The sequence below is a fragment of the Cervus canadensis genome, chromosome X (assembly GCF_019320065.1).
Source record: "Cervus canadensis isolate Bull #8, Minnesota chromosome X, ASM1932006v1, whole genome shotgun sequence".
Classification (NCBI taxonomy): Eukaryota; Metazoa; Chordata; class Mammalia; order Artiodactyla; family Cervidae; genus Cervus; species Cervus canadensis.
Genome location: NC_057419.1, coordinates 132,458,883 through 132,473,700, shown reverse-complemented (window position 1 = coordinate 132,473,700; position 14,818 = coordinate 132,458,883). Strand labels below are relative to the sequence as shown.

The following is a 14,818-nucleotide window of genomic DNA, read 5'->3' as shown; positions in this document are numbered from 1 at the left end:
TAAACACCACTATAATACTTATTTTAGAATCATGGAAGCGTCATAAAGAGGAATTTACCATGTATTCAAAGTTAAGGTCATGACGTACTTAAACATACTCAAAAAATATTTTGATGGAATTCCTTTTTAAATGAATTAGACACATATTTAAGTATACACAGTGTACTTTAACCTATTCCTGTGGGTCTAGGATTGTTATTATGAGCGTCAGTTATTTTACTGTAGTTAATGCTTTTTACAGCTATTGAGGTAGGTGGAGAGATGTTTGGCCCCATACTGAGTGGCTCCAGACTGCTCTGTGGTTGGTGATTCTGCAGCCAATGTTGTTTCCTTTTTTCTTTCTTTCAGCTGTCACTTTTCAGTTTACCAGTTTTTAAATAACTAGCTTCATGTCCCCCACACTTTTAAGGCAGTGGGATCTAGCCTGGTGTCCTGATGGCTCCTTCATACCTGCCTCAGGAGCTATTATATGCATGGAGTTTGTGACAGCCACTTTATTTTCTCTTTATATTTGAGTTTATGACTGTTACATGGTTTATGAGATGCGAGGAGGAGCTTTAGAAGTTTGTCAAGCTGTATGCATTATGTTTACTTTGACATATCTAAATGTTTATTTCATACAAATTATTTCAGGGATTGAGTTACTTGTTCTCTAGGATTGCCAAATTTACAGTATTTGGGTATAAAGTATGGAAAGTTTTTGAGATATATTCATGGCTCTAAATAAAAATTAAAAACCCCTTCAAAACATTTTTGAGAATGTGCTTCTTTAGCTGGAGAAATCACGCTTTCTTCCAAATTTGTTATTATTTGTAAACAACCATTTGTTTTTTTAAGGTGGTAAGTAAGGGTTCTTTTACAGTACCAGTAGAAATTGATCTCACCTGGGACTGGGCAACACGATGTTGACTAATAATCTCATAGAAATTATTTATAACTTCTCTTTGCTTTAGCATCAGTTTTCTCATTTGTAAAGCCAGGATTATAGTACCTGCTATACAGGCTTGTTTTCAGGGCTTAAGTGGCCGGTAAATAGGAGGCTCAGTGGATGTTAGTTCATGTGCTAGTTCTGCTGGCTTTGTTGGACTACTGGAAGGTCTTAAATTGCATGCCTATAGAGAAGGAGCTCACATAGTTGTTGCTCTTTCAGATTAGGGGTTGGAAAGACAGTATGATGTTTTGTTGCTGTTTTTAGTTTTATATACACACACATGCACACATATACAAAACAGAGTTTGGTCAATTGAAATACATCTATCAATTATATCTAATTTTTATAATAAATCTCGTCTTCCTGTACCAAGACATTATTTTATTTTTATTGTTTGGCCACACCTTGCACCATGCTGTCTCTTACTTTCCTGTCCAGAGATCGAACCTGTGCCCCCTGTATTGGGAGCACATAGTTGGAACTACTGGACTGCCAGGGGAGTCCCAAGACATTCTTTTAGATATTAGTATATTTATAGTATTCATAGTGATTAGACTGCCAAAGTATAAATAATAGAGAAATGTAGATTAAGAAATTCACTTTTTATGGTTACTCTTTTTTTGTGTGTGTGATACCCTATCAATGAAAATTCATGTATGACTTCTTGCATTGTCTCCTACTCATAATTTTTTCTAGAAATTCCTTTTCTGATATTTGGCGTATACCTGGCTAACTTTTACTACTTGTCTTTTATTTTTGAAATATATTAATATTTGATTTACAGTGTTGTGTAATTTCAGGTGTACGACAAAGTGGTACAGTTATACTACTTCTCATAATGTGTATTCTTTCTCCCCTCCTCTCCCATCCTCCTTTAGAAGGAAGTGTCCAGTATCAGATTCCTTCTCTGTGAAACACCTACTTACTCAAATCTTAATTCTTTCTTTTTTTAAGCCTATCTTGATTTTTCCACTCATTAGGGCATTTACTATGTACTACCTTTAACACTTTATCCCTGCCCATCGCCCCCCCCCCCCTTATTCTTTGTTTAAACTTAGAACTAGGTTACAGACTTCTGGATGAACAGGAACTACAACTTACTACTTTTGTTTATTTGAAGTCCTTTGAGGTGGATGGTGGGATACAGTTGCCTTACATACAGTTGTGCTTAATAAAGAAACCTGCCTAAAGTGAATTCTTCCTATTACTCTTTCCCTTATTTTCTTCAGGTTCATCCTCAGGGCTTTAAATGTTATCCTAGATGGCTGCCTCATCATTGATGACATATGCTTTATATTAAAGAGTTTAGCCAGTATACATATTCTAGGAGTAAAGTGAGTTGGATAGAAATGGCTAAGGCTGATTGTTTCACGAAAAGGAAGAGAGAGACCTGTGAGAAGTGCGGGCCTGTTTTCTTGTATATGTTGAGAGTGGTGTTTGTGCTTTACAGGATTGAGTAGCATGGTGAAGATGACGTGATGGAGAAGTACACCTTATTGTGCGACTGTAGACATTTTAGTGTTAGAGATGGACTTAGAAGTTCTCTATTGTTTTATTTACCATGTATTAACTTCTTACACTTGGAAATTTCAGGTGTTGTCACAGCAGAAATGTTTAGACATATGCAAAACTCTGAAATAATTCGAAAAATGACTGAAGAGTTTGATGAGGTAAGTTAATACCCTAAATGTTGTGATAATTTTATGTACCTTGATCTTCAGAATATTAAATTTTGAATATTAGTGTTGTAGATAAGAGCTTTGGTAGTAGAAATCCAGTTAAATGATGGCCATGTGACCTTGGGCAAATTGTTGTCTTAGCATAAGTTTCATCATCTGTAAAATGGAGCTAAAAATACTTAATAGGGCTCTTAAGAAGACTGAATGCAATAATGTTTGAAAACTTCCTTAGCATTTTACAGTGTCTGGCACATAGTAAGAACTAAATGGTGGCTCTTTTGTTAAAAAATTAAAATTTCAACAGAGAATAAAATTAAGTGCCCATGAACATGTGTAAGCTTAGGCAAAGATAAATGCTTGCAGGTATATTTTATTGTTTAAAGTCTTATTTATGTTTTACATGTGAATAATAAGAACAGTACAAATACATAATAAATAGTAGCTTAGACCTTAGTTGATTATCACAGTGATGTCTTTGAAGTGTTATTGCCAATAAAGACAGATTTACTATAATATAAACTCCTTCAAGGCAGGGATTTTTGTTTGTTTTGTTCACAGCTGTATTCAAGCACCAGTAGTTTTTACTGTTCAAAACTTTTCACTGTGAATTTTCAAGTAGAAAGCCTTTCTCATTTGAGTTTTATATGATTTTTTTTTTACCTTATTCAGATGAAGGAGCTTTCAACTATCTTTCTGGAAACAAGAATTGTTAAAATGGCTTTGATGATCACTAAGTGCTATTAATCAGTCTCTAAGTCGTTGAGATGTAATTATGAGGAATGGTGTTATTTTAACCTTATGATATTAAATGTTTTAGTGAGAACTTTGTTCTCAATAGCTATTTGAAATAAGATTCCTGAAATAAGATTTGAAGATATCAGCAAACCAAGTTGGTAACAACAATTAAGATGCTACCTTTCAGTATAGTGCTAAATGAGCCAATCAGAAAATGGAAGAAAACCTTTTTGTGGAGCATTAGGACCTTATTCTCAGATGAGACATAGTTCAACTTGTGTATGGCATTAATTAAAATTTTAAAATATATGGCTCTAATGACAAAATTTAATTGTTAAAAAATTTACTAAACCATAATGACCTGAGGACATTCTTGTCAGAAACTTCTATGTAGTATTGGTCTCTGCATTTATTCTTAAGAATTGTTTGTTTTTAATGATTTATAGAGGACCTCAGTGTATCTTTGTTGGTGAATGCCCCATCTTACATATAGGAATACTTGAGTACCTGTCTTTACAGGTCATTCTAGCTTGTTTTCACTTAAAAAAATTACTGTTTACATCTGCTGAGTATTTGATGTCCTGAAGCTAATAAAAACTTACATTGTAATCCTTCGATTATTTATAAGTCATACATGAATCTATTAGACTGGCTGAGAATATGATTTCATCATGTTGAATCGTTAAAACAGGGAACTTTGGTTTGATTTTTGCTCGGTTTTGTTTTAAAGAAATTTAGTGACTGTATCTTTGCTTCTCAGAATAAATTTTATTTGATGGGAGAGGCTTTTTATTTTGGTATGTAAATAGAATATATTTTCATTGGTTAGAGTGAATTCAGACTATCCATTTTGATCTTAAATAAAAGACCAGATGTGTTCAAAGGTATCTCTACCTTTACATATTATTCTTGTGCCTACTTTGAGGATTTACTATAGAAGAAGAGATAAAGGAGTCTTTTCAGCTTCTGCCTAGAGTATTTCAAAAACAAGTAAAAGTTATTAAATTATGTGTTTTAAGTGAAATTGTTGTTTAAAATGTCTGTTTTAGGATAGTGGAGATTATCCACTTACCATGGCTGGTCCTCAGTGGAAGAAGTTCAAATCCAGTTTCTGTGAATTCATTGGCGTATTAGTACGGCAGTGTCAATATAGTATCATATACGATGAGTACATGATGGATACAGTCATTTCACTTCTTACAGGATTGTCTGACTCACAAGTCAGAGCATTTCGACATACAAGCACCCTGGCAGGTCAGTATTCAGAAATCTTTTTGAGCATTTTCTTAGGTTAGGGATGAAAATGGTTTTCATTAAAAGGAATGAAATAATGGTGACAAATTAATTTTATTTATTAAGTAGCCCCTAAGAGGACATTCTCCTCTTTCCTCCAATCCCAAGAATTATGGAGAATGGAATGATAATTTTGGTTCTCTGAAGACATACTATAATTTTCTTGTGATAAACCTACTTGATTCCTATCCACCTCTTCTCCCTTTCTGTGGCATAGTAATCTGTTGGGTCTCGAAATATGTTTTATCAGGGAAGGCATCAAATTTGGGGAGCAGTGATTTTGGATATATAGTTCTAAATTACCTGTGTGCATAGTCACTACTAGCATAATCCCTCCCAGTATGATTGTCCCTACAGGATGATGCTTATTTAACCACATCAGAAAAGTTGATTTTTCTTATGCTTCTGAGTAACTTCAGGCTGAGTCAATTTTTCTGTGATCTTTATATGAAATAAGTTACATTTTTAAGGCTCACATGATTAATTCTAGAACAGTGATTTTTGCTGTTGATGTTGACAAAATGTCCCGGTTTCTCTTTTGTGCTAAAGGTAAAATTGTTCATATACTGTTATTGAATATGTGTCTTTTGATATGAGTATGAGTAAATTGACCAGGCATTAATTGTTAAGTATTCTATGCATTAATGATAGAATATTTTGATTTCTACAAAAATTTTTCATTCTCTAAATGTGGGGATATTTTTCCTTTAGAGTATTTCCCTAAAGAATTAAAGCTGTGATTAAAGATGTCCTTTTGCTCAGCCCTCCATTAAAAAAAAATGTGGACAATCTCCCTGTAGGTTTTTAGATTTGAGGTCACAAATTATGAATGTGATTGATCTGTGTACTTAGGTAGCTTTGATGTTAAGAACTTGAATGGTTAAAGTAAATTAAAAACATGTATAATGGGCAAGGTGAGTAATTTTAGATCAGAATGAGAAAATGGTTTGCTGAGGGTATACAGTAGCTCAGAGCAGAAGATTGGGAATCTCTTTTAAAGAGAGCTAATAGCCACAAATTAAGGTTTAGTTTTGTGGTGTTCTGTCATGCAGTGAATCAGGCTTGAGAAGTAGTCTGTCCTAAGCTAAAAAAAAGCATAATATGTTCAGATACTTCAGTTAATAAGTTTGAAATCACAGGCAGTGAGTCTTGTCTCAGTAGCAAGAGTTCAATAACAGAAGGTAGAGATCTGGAGAAACTGATACAAAGCACTTTATTGAGTGACATTTTACTGTTTGTACTTTTGACTTTTTATCTTGATCTGTCCTTCATAATTGCATCATTGTCTTTATGATGCTATATAATAAGAGTAAAATTAAAGGAAATCAAATACTAATAAAACTGTCCAACATTTCTACACACTGTACTTTGATAAAAAGCACTTACGGGAAAAAAAAAAGCACTTCCGTTCCCTCCCCCTTCGGCTACTGGATAGCTAAGTGACTGCTGCATTAGTCACAATTCATTTAGAAGGTAAATCATGGTCTCTTGAAAAGGTCGTTGTCGGGGACCTATCATTGAACAGTGGGCATAGTCTAGAGTAATACTATCTAGTTTTGAATCTTGTTTTAGCTATGTATATGAACTGTGTAGTTTGAGGCAGATTTCTTAAGCTCCCTGAACTTCAGATTCTTCATGAATGAAATGAGGATAATACTTAACTTTGAGGGCTGTTGTAAGGATTAGGAGTTAATCCATGAGAAATACTTAACATAGGCAACTGACTGACATATAGTAAGTATTCGATACACATTAGCTGTTGTTGTACTATTGTTGTTATTTGTAGCAGCTGTATTTTTCTATTAGAAGTGGAACAGCCCATCTTGTTTTTAATTTTTCTTAAGTAGATCATAACTTGTAAATTTTTCTGTGAGACTAATTTCAACATTTTCCATTTAAAAATAGCTATGAAGTTGATGACAGCTTTGGTGAATGTGGCACTAAATCTTAGCATTAATATGGATAATACACAAAGACAGTATGAGGCAGAACGGAATAAAATGATTGGAAAACGAGCCAATGAGAGGCTAGAACTCCTGCTACAGAAGCGGAAAGAGGTACACTCTTGTATTGAATGTTTAAGCTGTTAATCTGTGACCAACTTAGTCACCATTAATTATGATATATAACTTTGCTAGTTCATCAGATAAAATTTTTTGAAAAATTTAAACAATATGTTTAAAGTTGTTTATACATCTAACTTATTTTTATTGACTGTCCATGCCAACAGTACCTTCTGTATATATTTCCTTTCTGTGTGGACTAGGATTAAGAGTTGACTGCTTCAAGTAAGGAGTCCTGGGCCAGTTGGACAAGTTGTCTTATGCTTTATTGTTAATCATTTCTACTGTGAATCTCCTAACTCTTCCCTCAATTTATTGTCGGGATCAAATGAGGTTTCACTTACGTAAAATCCCTTTGAAAAATAGGGATAAGCTATTTATGGTGTCATAACCTGTGGTTTTGGTATGTGTGTGTCGTTTTTTTTTTTTTTTTTGTAGTGTAAGAGACCCTTGAATAACATTAATGACTGACCACTAAGTTCAACTTTGAATGAGGAAAATGTTTTTTCAGTTCTGTGCTAAAACATAATTAATAAAATCTTTTGGTATTGGCTTTTTTTTTTTTTTGGCCATGCCATGCAGCTTGTGGGATCTTAGTTTTCTGACAGGGATTGAACCCAGGCCCCAGCAGTGAAAGTGCTGAGTACTAACCACTGTATCACGAGGGGATTCCCTCGATGTTGTGTTTTTTACTTAAATCCCTTCTTCATTGGTAATATAATATTTTGCTATCTGATATTGGGAATGTTTATTTTTATTTTGAATAGGCAAAGTCTGATGTTTCAAAAATATTGCTAATGTAGTTGAGCTAAAATATTTGCCGTGGGATATTTGCCATGGTATTCCATAAATTACTTGATTCTGACATTTTGTGGGGGTGATTGTAGTAACTCTAATTTAAAAGTTGGTTATTTCTGAGATAGCCAATAACTTTTAAAAATGCCCCTTGCCTAAGAAAAGCCAGAAAAATCTTGCCCACATTTCCCCCATGCCTAAATTCCTCTTCTTTTTCATATATATTTGAACCTTGAACAACATATGTTTGAATTGTGCAGATCCATTTACACATGGATTTTTTTTTAGTAGTAAATATTATAGTTCTTATATGATCCATGGTTGGTTGAATCTTTGGTTGTGAAACCTTGTATGTGCAGAAACCGTGGATACAGTGAAACTGCATATACAGAGGGCCACCTATAAGTTTTACTTAGATTTTCAACTGTGCAGAGGGTCAGCAGCCCTAACCCCTGCATTGTTTAAGGATTAACTGTAGTTGAAATGAAGAATTGACCTTTTTGCCCTTTAATTTAGTTAATAAATTGCATTGGATGTGTTATTAGCTGAACATAATGCATAAAATTATGGCCTTACTCTGAACATAGCATGAATGGATATAAAAGGGTTTTGAGTTTAAAATTCTTCTATCATATAAGATATTAATACTTCTAGGTTGGGTTAAGTTTTTAAACATGTTGAAAGCCCTCCTGTGCCTTTGGTTGTGCTAATGAATACAAGTGCATGCCCTGTTAGCATTATTTGGAAATGTGAGATTATACTCATGAAAAGAAAAAAAGCGCTTTACGAAACACAGAACATAATTCTGAAAGCTAATTGATACTTAGAGTGTGAAAGATTTTTCTTGTAATTCTCAAGCTCTGAATCAATTTTCTCTTAACTCTAAAGCTCTGAATTGAAAATATATGGAAGTAAATAAGTCATCCAAGATTTGAAATGTTCAGTTGATTATTTCAAGTGAGCCTTGTTTCCCTCAAAAATATTTAGCAAGAAGACAAATTTTTTGCCAAGTTATTTTACTCAACTTTTTTTGTTCTTTGATCAGGCGTTAGATAACATGAGTTAATTTTCAGATGCTAAAGACCAAGATAATGAATCTTTGTTCTTTTTTGATATGAACATATATTTTATTTAATAGATAAGTAATATAATAAACTACTTAAAAGATTTCTTTACATTAATTTATACAATAGAAATATGTGACCATCTGAAAAAATTAGTCAACCAGCTAAACATTAGCAGTGACATTAACAACAGTGTACAAATATTCCAGGTATCAAGGGAGTTTAGCTACCTTTTATGCAACAGCTTTTAGTTTTTCTATGTGGACACTTTTCATTTAGTGAAATTAAAAATTGCATGAAAATATCAAAACTCTGGAGAAACCTACGTTTGTGTTTGTACCAACTTTTACATGTTCTTTTGATTGTTTTCTATTACAATTGCAAAGAAATGATATGTTCTTTTCAGCTTCAAGAAAATCAAGATGAAATAGAAAATATGATGAATGCAATATTTAAGGGAGTGTTTGTACATAGATACCGGTAAGTCAGGACAGTTTTTTCTATGTAACTCTTATTCTCTTCAAGTTTGGTTATTTAGTGGTTGAGGCAATATAAATTTAGTGGTAACAGTGTTAAGAGTAAGATCAGTGTTAGAATCTAAGGTCTTCCACTGATTGGTACACTCTAGGCAAGTTACTTAACTGCTCTGCACTTTATTTTCTATCTGAAAAATGGGGGAATGTTGTGATTGACTTGTAGATGCCCAGAAAATGGAAGCTACTATTGTTACTAGGAGTGAGGGTACAGAACACTTAATTGCTTTTGTATGTACTGTGTTAGCAGAGACTGTACTTTTTGATAACTGATTCTTTGCTCTTCGATTTGAATATCAGTGGGAAAATTTGGGTAGATTTAAGTGAATTGTTGCCCTTATTTTGAATGAGCAGAGGAAAGAAATAGGTGGTCTTACCACCATTTCTGCTGTAACCTGTTCTTTAAATATTGGTGGCATTTTTATTTAATTTTGTCATTTTCTTAATTTGGCAGTTACTACATCAGGTTAATACTTCCTTTGTAGTATCCTTTTGTCTATTCTTATCTTTTTATTTCTACTGTCACCATTACCATAGTCTATTCCTTCATCATTCTAGAGATTATTGCAGTTGTCTTAAAATGTTCTTTTGTTGAATCATTCCTCTACCCAAAAGCGTTGAATGACTTACCAGTACCTACAGGATGAATTGGGAATAATTTAGTATGATGTTCAAATACAAATTGAGCTTGGCCTGAGTATTAGGTGTAACTAATTCTCACCTGGAAGATACGCTGTAACCAGGCTAATGTTCCGACTGTCTTCTGAATACACCATGTCCAGCAGGTGTGAATAAAGGCTAGGGTATGACATGATAGAGAAGGTGGGGGTTGGATTTTGTTTGTAGGTTTATTTAACTTTAAATATTTATTTGGTGATAATTGTACTTCAGCAACTAGACTGTAAGCTCTTGGCATTTAGGGGCCATGCTTCAATTCTTGTAAATCCCCAGTAATACTTAAGGTAGTGGTATGTTCATGGTAGGTATGAAGTATTGGCATTGCATAAAGAATCCACAAGTCCTGTGGTATACTGACACTAATATGCATAATTTTCTTTCTTCCATACAGTGATGCAATAGCTGAAATCCGAGCTATTTGCATTGAAGAAATTGGCATTTGGATGAAAATGTATAGTGATGCCTTTCTTAATGACAGTTATTTAAAATACGTTGGTTGGACTATGCATGATAAAGTAAGATATATATAGTGTTTTTCTTTCTACACATAGGCATAGCTGTGTGCTACTCTCATTCATAGTATATCTGCATATACATATAACTGGGAGCACATTCCTGTAGACTTCTCTCCTTTATTCTTTTCTGTCTGTTCCATGAAAATATGGTCTCTATCACATAAAGTACCCTAGATTTTTGAATATTGGGCACTGATTTAGCCTTCGATCATGAAACAATTTTTGTACTGAAACAATAGGATCATGTAGGTGATGGTGGTTAGTGGTAAAACATTTAGTAGTAAGAAGAATTCTTACTCTGTTAATATATAAGTGCTATGGCATAAATTTCTTTAATTTTGATCCTCTTGATAAACATATATCTTAGCCAGATTATAAATTACCACTTGGCCTCTGACCTTTTTAATTTTTTTTATTAATCTGCCTTTCCCTTAGGCTGTCTCTTCACCTAGCCTTGATCTTTGTATATATCCCTTACAAATATTATTTTCTATAAAGGAAAACTTACTGTAAAATATGCTACTATCATCTTTCACAATAGCATTGCTCCGAAAAAATTTTCAAAATATTTTCATTTGACCTACAGTAATAGTAACCCAAAGGTATTTAGTCTTAAACGAATGTATTGATTCCTGTTTTTGCATTGTCAAGGATGAGAGTTTCTGAAGAAATACCATAGTATAGAACATATTTAAAGTAGAAGATGTATACTTGTGTGATCAGGTTGAAAATATGCAAAGTTTTAATGCATTTTCTCCTCTCATTTAATTCAGCAAGGTGAGGTAAGACTCAAATGTCTCACTGCTCTACAAGGACTTTATTATAACAAAGAACTTAATTCCAAACTGGAGCTATTTACCAGTCGGTTCAAGGTTAGTATTACTCTTAAGTATTTAACATTTACCTGTTATTTTCAAGTATTTTTCTCTTGGTTTCCCTTTAAGAATATTTTATTTTTTTCGTCCTTAGGATAGAATTGTTTCTATGACCCTTGACAAAGAATATGATGTTGCAGTACAAGCAATAAAATTACTCACTCTTGTTTTACAGTAAGTATGTATTTACTGCATATTGCTGATGTCTACATATCTTAAAAATACATTAGCATACTTGGTTTAAATTTATCTATGTCTAAATTTCAATAACTTGGAGTTTTACAGCAAGAAGTTTAGTTTTCTCATGTAAAGTTGAGAAGATAGGAAGAGAGGACCGTTGAACTAGAAAATTCTAACTGAACTGGGAATTCATGTGTTTGCATTCTCTTGCCTAGTTTTCTTTAGTTGCTCTTGAAATTAAGTTAAACACTCGAGTGTGTTAAATATGTGTATTGTATTTTGTCACACTTTTAGAAATTAGTATTTACTGAAACTTTCTGTAAACAATCTGAATTTAAAAACATTATGTTAAAATTGATGCAATTTTAGGATTGATGCAATTCACTTTTCCCCCTTTTAAAAAGATTGTGGTGATACATATAACAATTAAACATATTTAAACATATTTAAACCATTTAAACATATTTCAGTGTACAGATCAGTGGAATTAAGTACATTCATATTGCTGTGCAGCCATCATCACCATTATCCATTTCCATATTGTTTTTATCATTTCATACTGATACTCTGTAGAGGACTGCACAGTATGATTTTGCATCGTATTGTCTACTTTTCATCTCTGAATTTGACTATTTTAGGTACCTCACATAAGTGAAAGTACGTAATATTTGACCTTTTATATCAGGCGTGTTTTACTTAGCATGATGTCCCAGAGTTCATCCATGTTATGTCATATATCAGAATTTCATTCCTTTTTGACACTCAGTATACCACATTTTATATATTCATCCATCAGTGGACATTTAGGTTTTTAACATGATCCGGATAGTTGCTAAGGGCTTTTTATTTTATTTTTTTATTTTATATTGGGGTATACCCATTTAACGAATGATGTTGTGATAGTTTGAGGTGAACAGGGAAGGGATTCAGCCATACATATACATGTATCCTTTCTCCCCCAAACTCCCCTCCCATCCAGGCTGCCACATAACACTGAGCAGAGTTCCCTCTGCTATTTGGTAGGTCCTTGTTGGTTATCCAGTTTTAAAAACAAAAGTCTGTACATGTCCATCCTGAATTGCCTGTCACAAAGGGCCTTTTAACAACATTCTAATTCTGATACTCATATGAGTATCAGTAAGTCATCATGTAAGAGTAGCCAGCAAAATTCTGATAAAAACTAATGAGAGATGACTGCCCACTATGATTTTAAGTCAAAATTGTAAAAGAACATTGACTTTATTATTATTAATACTACTTTTTAAAAATTGAAGTATAATTGATTTACTATATTGTGTTAGTTCAGGTGTATACCAAAGTGATTCAGTTATACATTTATGTAGTAGGTCCTTGCTGGTTATCTGTTTTATATGTAACTGTGTATGTGTTAATCCCAAACTCCTATTTTATCTCTCCCTCTCCTCACCCTAGTAACTTTTAAGTTTTGGTACTGGTGTGTAAACAGACAGAAATGAGTGACACAGAATAAAGAATAGAGACAAACTTAAATGTACCTAGGAACCTAGTGTAGGGTAAGGGTGGTTTTATATCAAAATAAATGATTTTATGACACTTAGATTCTATTTGGGAGAAAATTAAATTGGATTCATATTTCATTCCTTATACAGAAATAATTTCAGGATGGATGAAATGTCTAAATGTAAAAAAAAAAAAAGAAAAGAAATGTCTAAATGTAAATAAATCATTAAAAATGTTAGATGAAAACTGAGAAGATTAAACATTTTAATTTTATATGTAAACTGGCAGTATCTTTCTAAGAATGGCATGAAACCTAGACATTAAAAAATTACTGTATTTTAACTACATAAAAAACTACAAATATGTATATGCCATAATGTAAACTCAGAAAACAAATGACAGACTGGGCAGAAGATTTGCACTGTAGGAGTCACTTTCAATAAATCAGTAAAAAACAGAAACCCAGTAGTAAAAGAGTCAAAAGTTAGGAACCATGTTACTGACAGAAAAGAAAATAAAAAATTAAACATACAAAAAGATGTTTGGTCATACTTAGAGACATGTATATTAAAATGAGACTTTTTTTAACCTACTTTTTTTCAAAGATTAATGTGTTTGATAATACACTAGTTGCATAAGGCTATGCGGAAACAAACCCATAAACTTTACTGATTGGACTATAAATTGGTATAGCATCTTTGGAGAAAAGTGTGAAAGTGAAGTCGCTCAGTTGTGTCCGACTCTTTGCGACCCCAGGGACTGTAGCCTACCAGCCTCCTCCGTCCATGGAATTTTCCAGGCAAGAGTACTGGAGTGGGTTGCCATTTCCTCTCCAAGGGATCTTCCCGACCCAGGGATTGAATCCGGGTCTCCCACATTGCAGGCAGACACTTTACCATCTGAGCCACCTGGGAAGCCCTGGTGAAAAAAGCTTGGTGGTATCCAAAATTTAAAATGTTCTCATTCTCTGATATAGTACTGTTTGTAATAGAATATTGGAAATATTCTAGATGATTATCAGTAGAGGAAGAATTAATATATAAGATAACAGCTAATACAAGCGCCTTATAGGGGTTATCTCATTTAATGCAGCAGTCCGTTGTGAGGAGTGTGGTTGTCAACCCCATTTGTATGAAATGGACTACAGTGCAGTTATTAAAATGAAAGCAGCTCTACCTCCTAATTTAAATTGGTAGGTTGAGATTAACCCTGTTATATATAAAATAGATAATCAATAGACCTACTGTATAGCACAGGGAACTTTGCTCAGTACTCTGTAATAACCTTTATGGGAAAAGGAATCTGAAAAAGAATAAGTATGTGTATATGTATAACTAAATCATGTTGCTGCACACTTGAAACTAATGTAACATCCATAGTAAATCAACTATATTCCAATATGAAATAAAAATTAAAAATCAGAAAAAAACAAGGTAGATCTATATACACTGATGTTTTCTGAGAAATCACTTAACTGGGGGGATTTTGAGCAGTCTTAACTATTGCATTTTTCTTTGGGTTTAAAAATTATAAATTATTATATATGCATATGTTATAAAACTGTCCTGAATTAAATAAGAAAATAGTAGTACTCTACTTAATTGCTATAGCTTCTCCCCTCTTCCTCTGTAATACTGTGTGGACACCCTTTTTTGTAGATTCAGCCATGTATATACCTAATAACTGAAACTTGCGTAAACATTCCTTATGGGTTAAAATTAGTGAACTACCTCAAATTTGCTGTAGTTTGATTTGATTCAATATGTGTGTGTATTTATGTGTAGTTATAAAATGGCAAAAAATGGTTTTTCAACAAATGATCCAGTATTATACATTGAGGTAAAGTGCTTTTGAAACTTTTAACATTTTGGTTTCATTTTTCCCTCAAAGAAGTAATATTTCCTTAGACATCAGACTTCTGGAAACCTTGTGCACAGCAGAAAACCAAAAAGACTCTGAGCTCTGTCTAATATCTTTAGGCTTTTTTTTCCAATGGTG

At 33.2% G+C, this 14,818-nt stretch overlaps 1 protein-coding gene across 9 annotated transcripts in view; it reads left to right on the top strand.

The window, feature by feature from the left end:
• STAG2 (stromal antigen 2) overlaps nt 1-14,818 on the top strand; it is a 127,583-nt gene that overhangs the window by 61,849 nt on the left and 50,916 nt on the right. For all 9 annotated transcript variants that reach the window (XM_043457665.1, XM_043457672.1, XM_043457667.1 and 6 more), the window contains 7 exons: nt 2,525-2,601; nt 4,395-4,599; nt 6,544-6,695; nt 8,967-9,040; nt 10,163-10,286; nt 11,060-11,158; nt 11,256-11,335. In XM_043457665.1, coding sequence (XP_043313600.1) covers nt 2,525-2,601; nt 4,395-4,599; nt 6,544-6,695; nt 8,967-9,040; nt 10,163-10,286; nt 11,060-11,158; nt 11,256-11,335 — 811 coding nt within the window. The remainder of the gene's footprint in view (nt 1-2,524; nt 2,602-4,394; nt 4,600-6,543; nt 6,696-8,966; nt 9,041-10,162; nt 10,287-11,059; nt 11,159-11,255; nt 11,336-14,818) is intronic.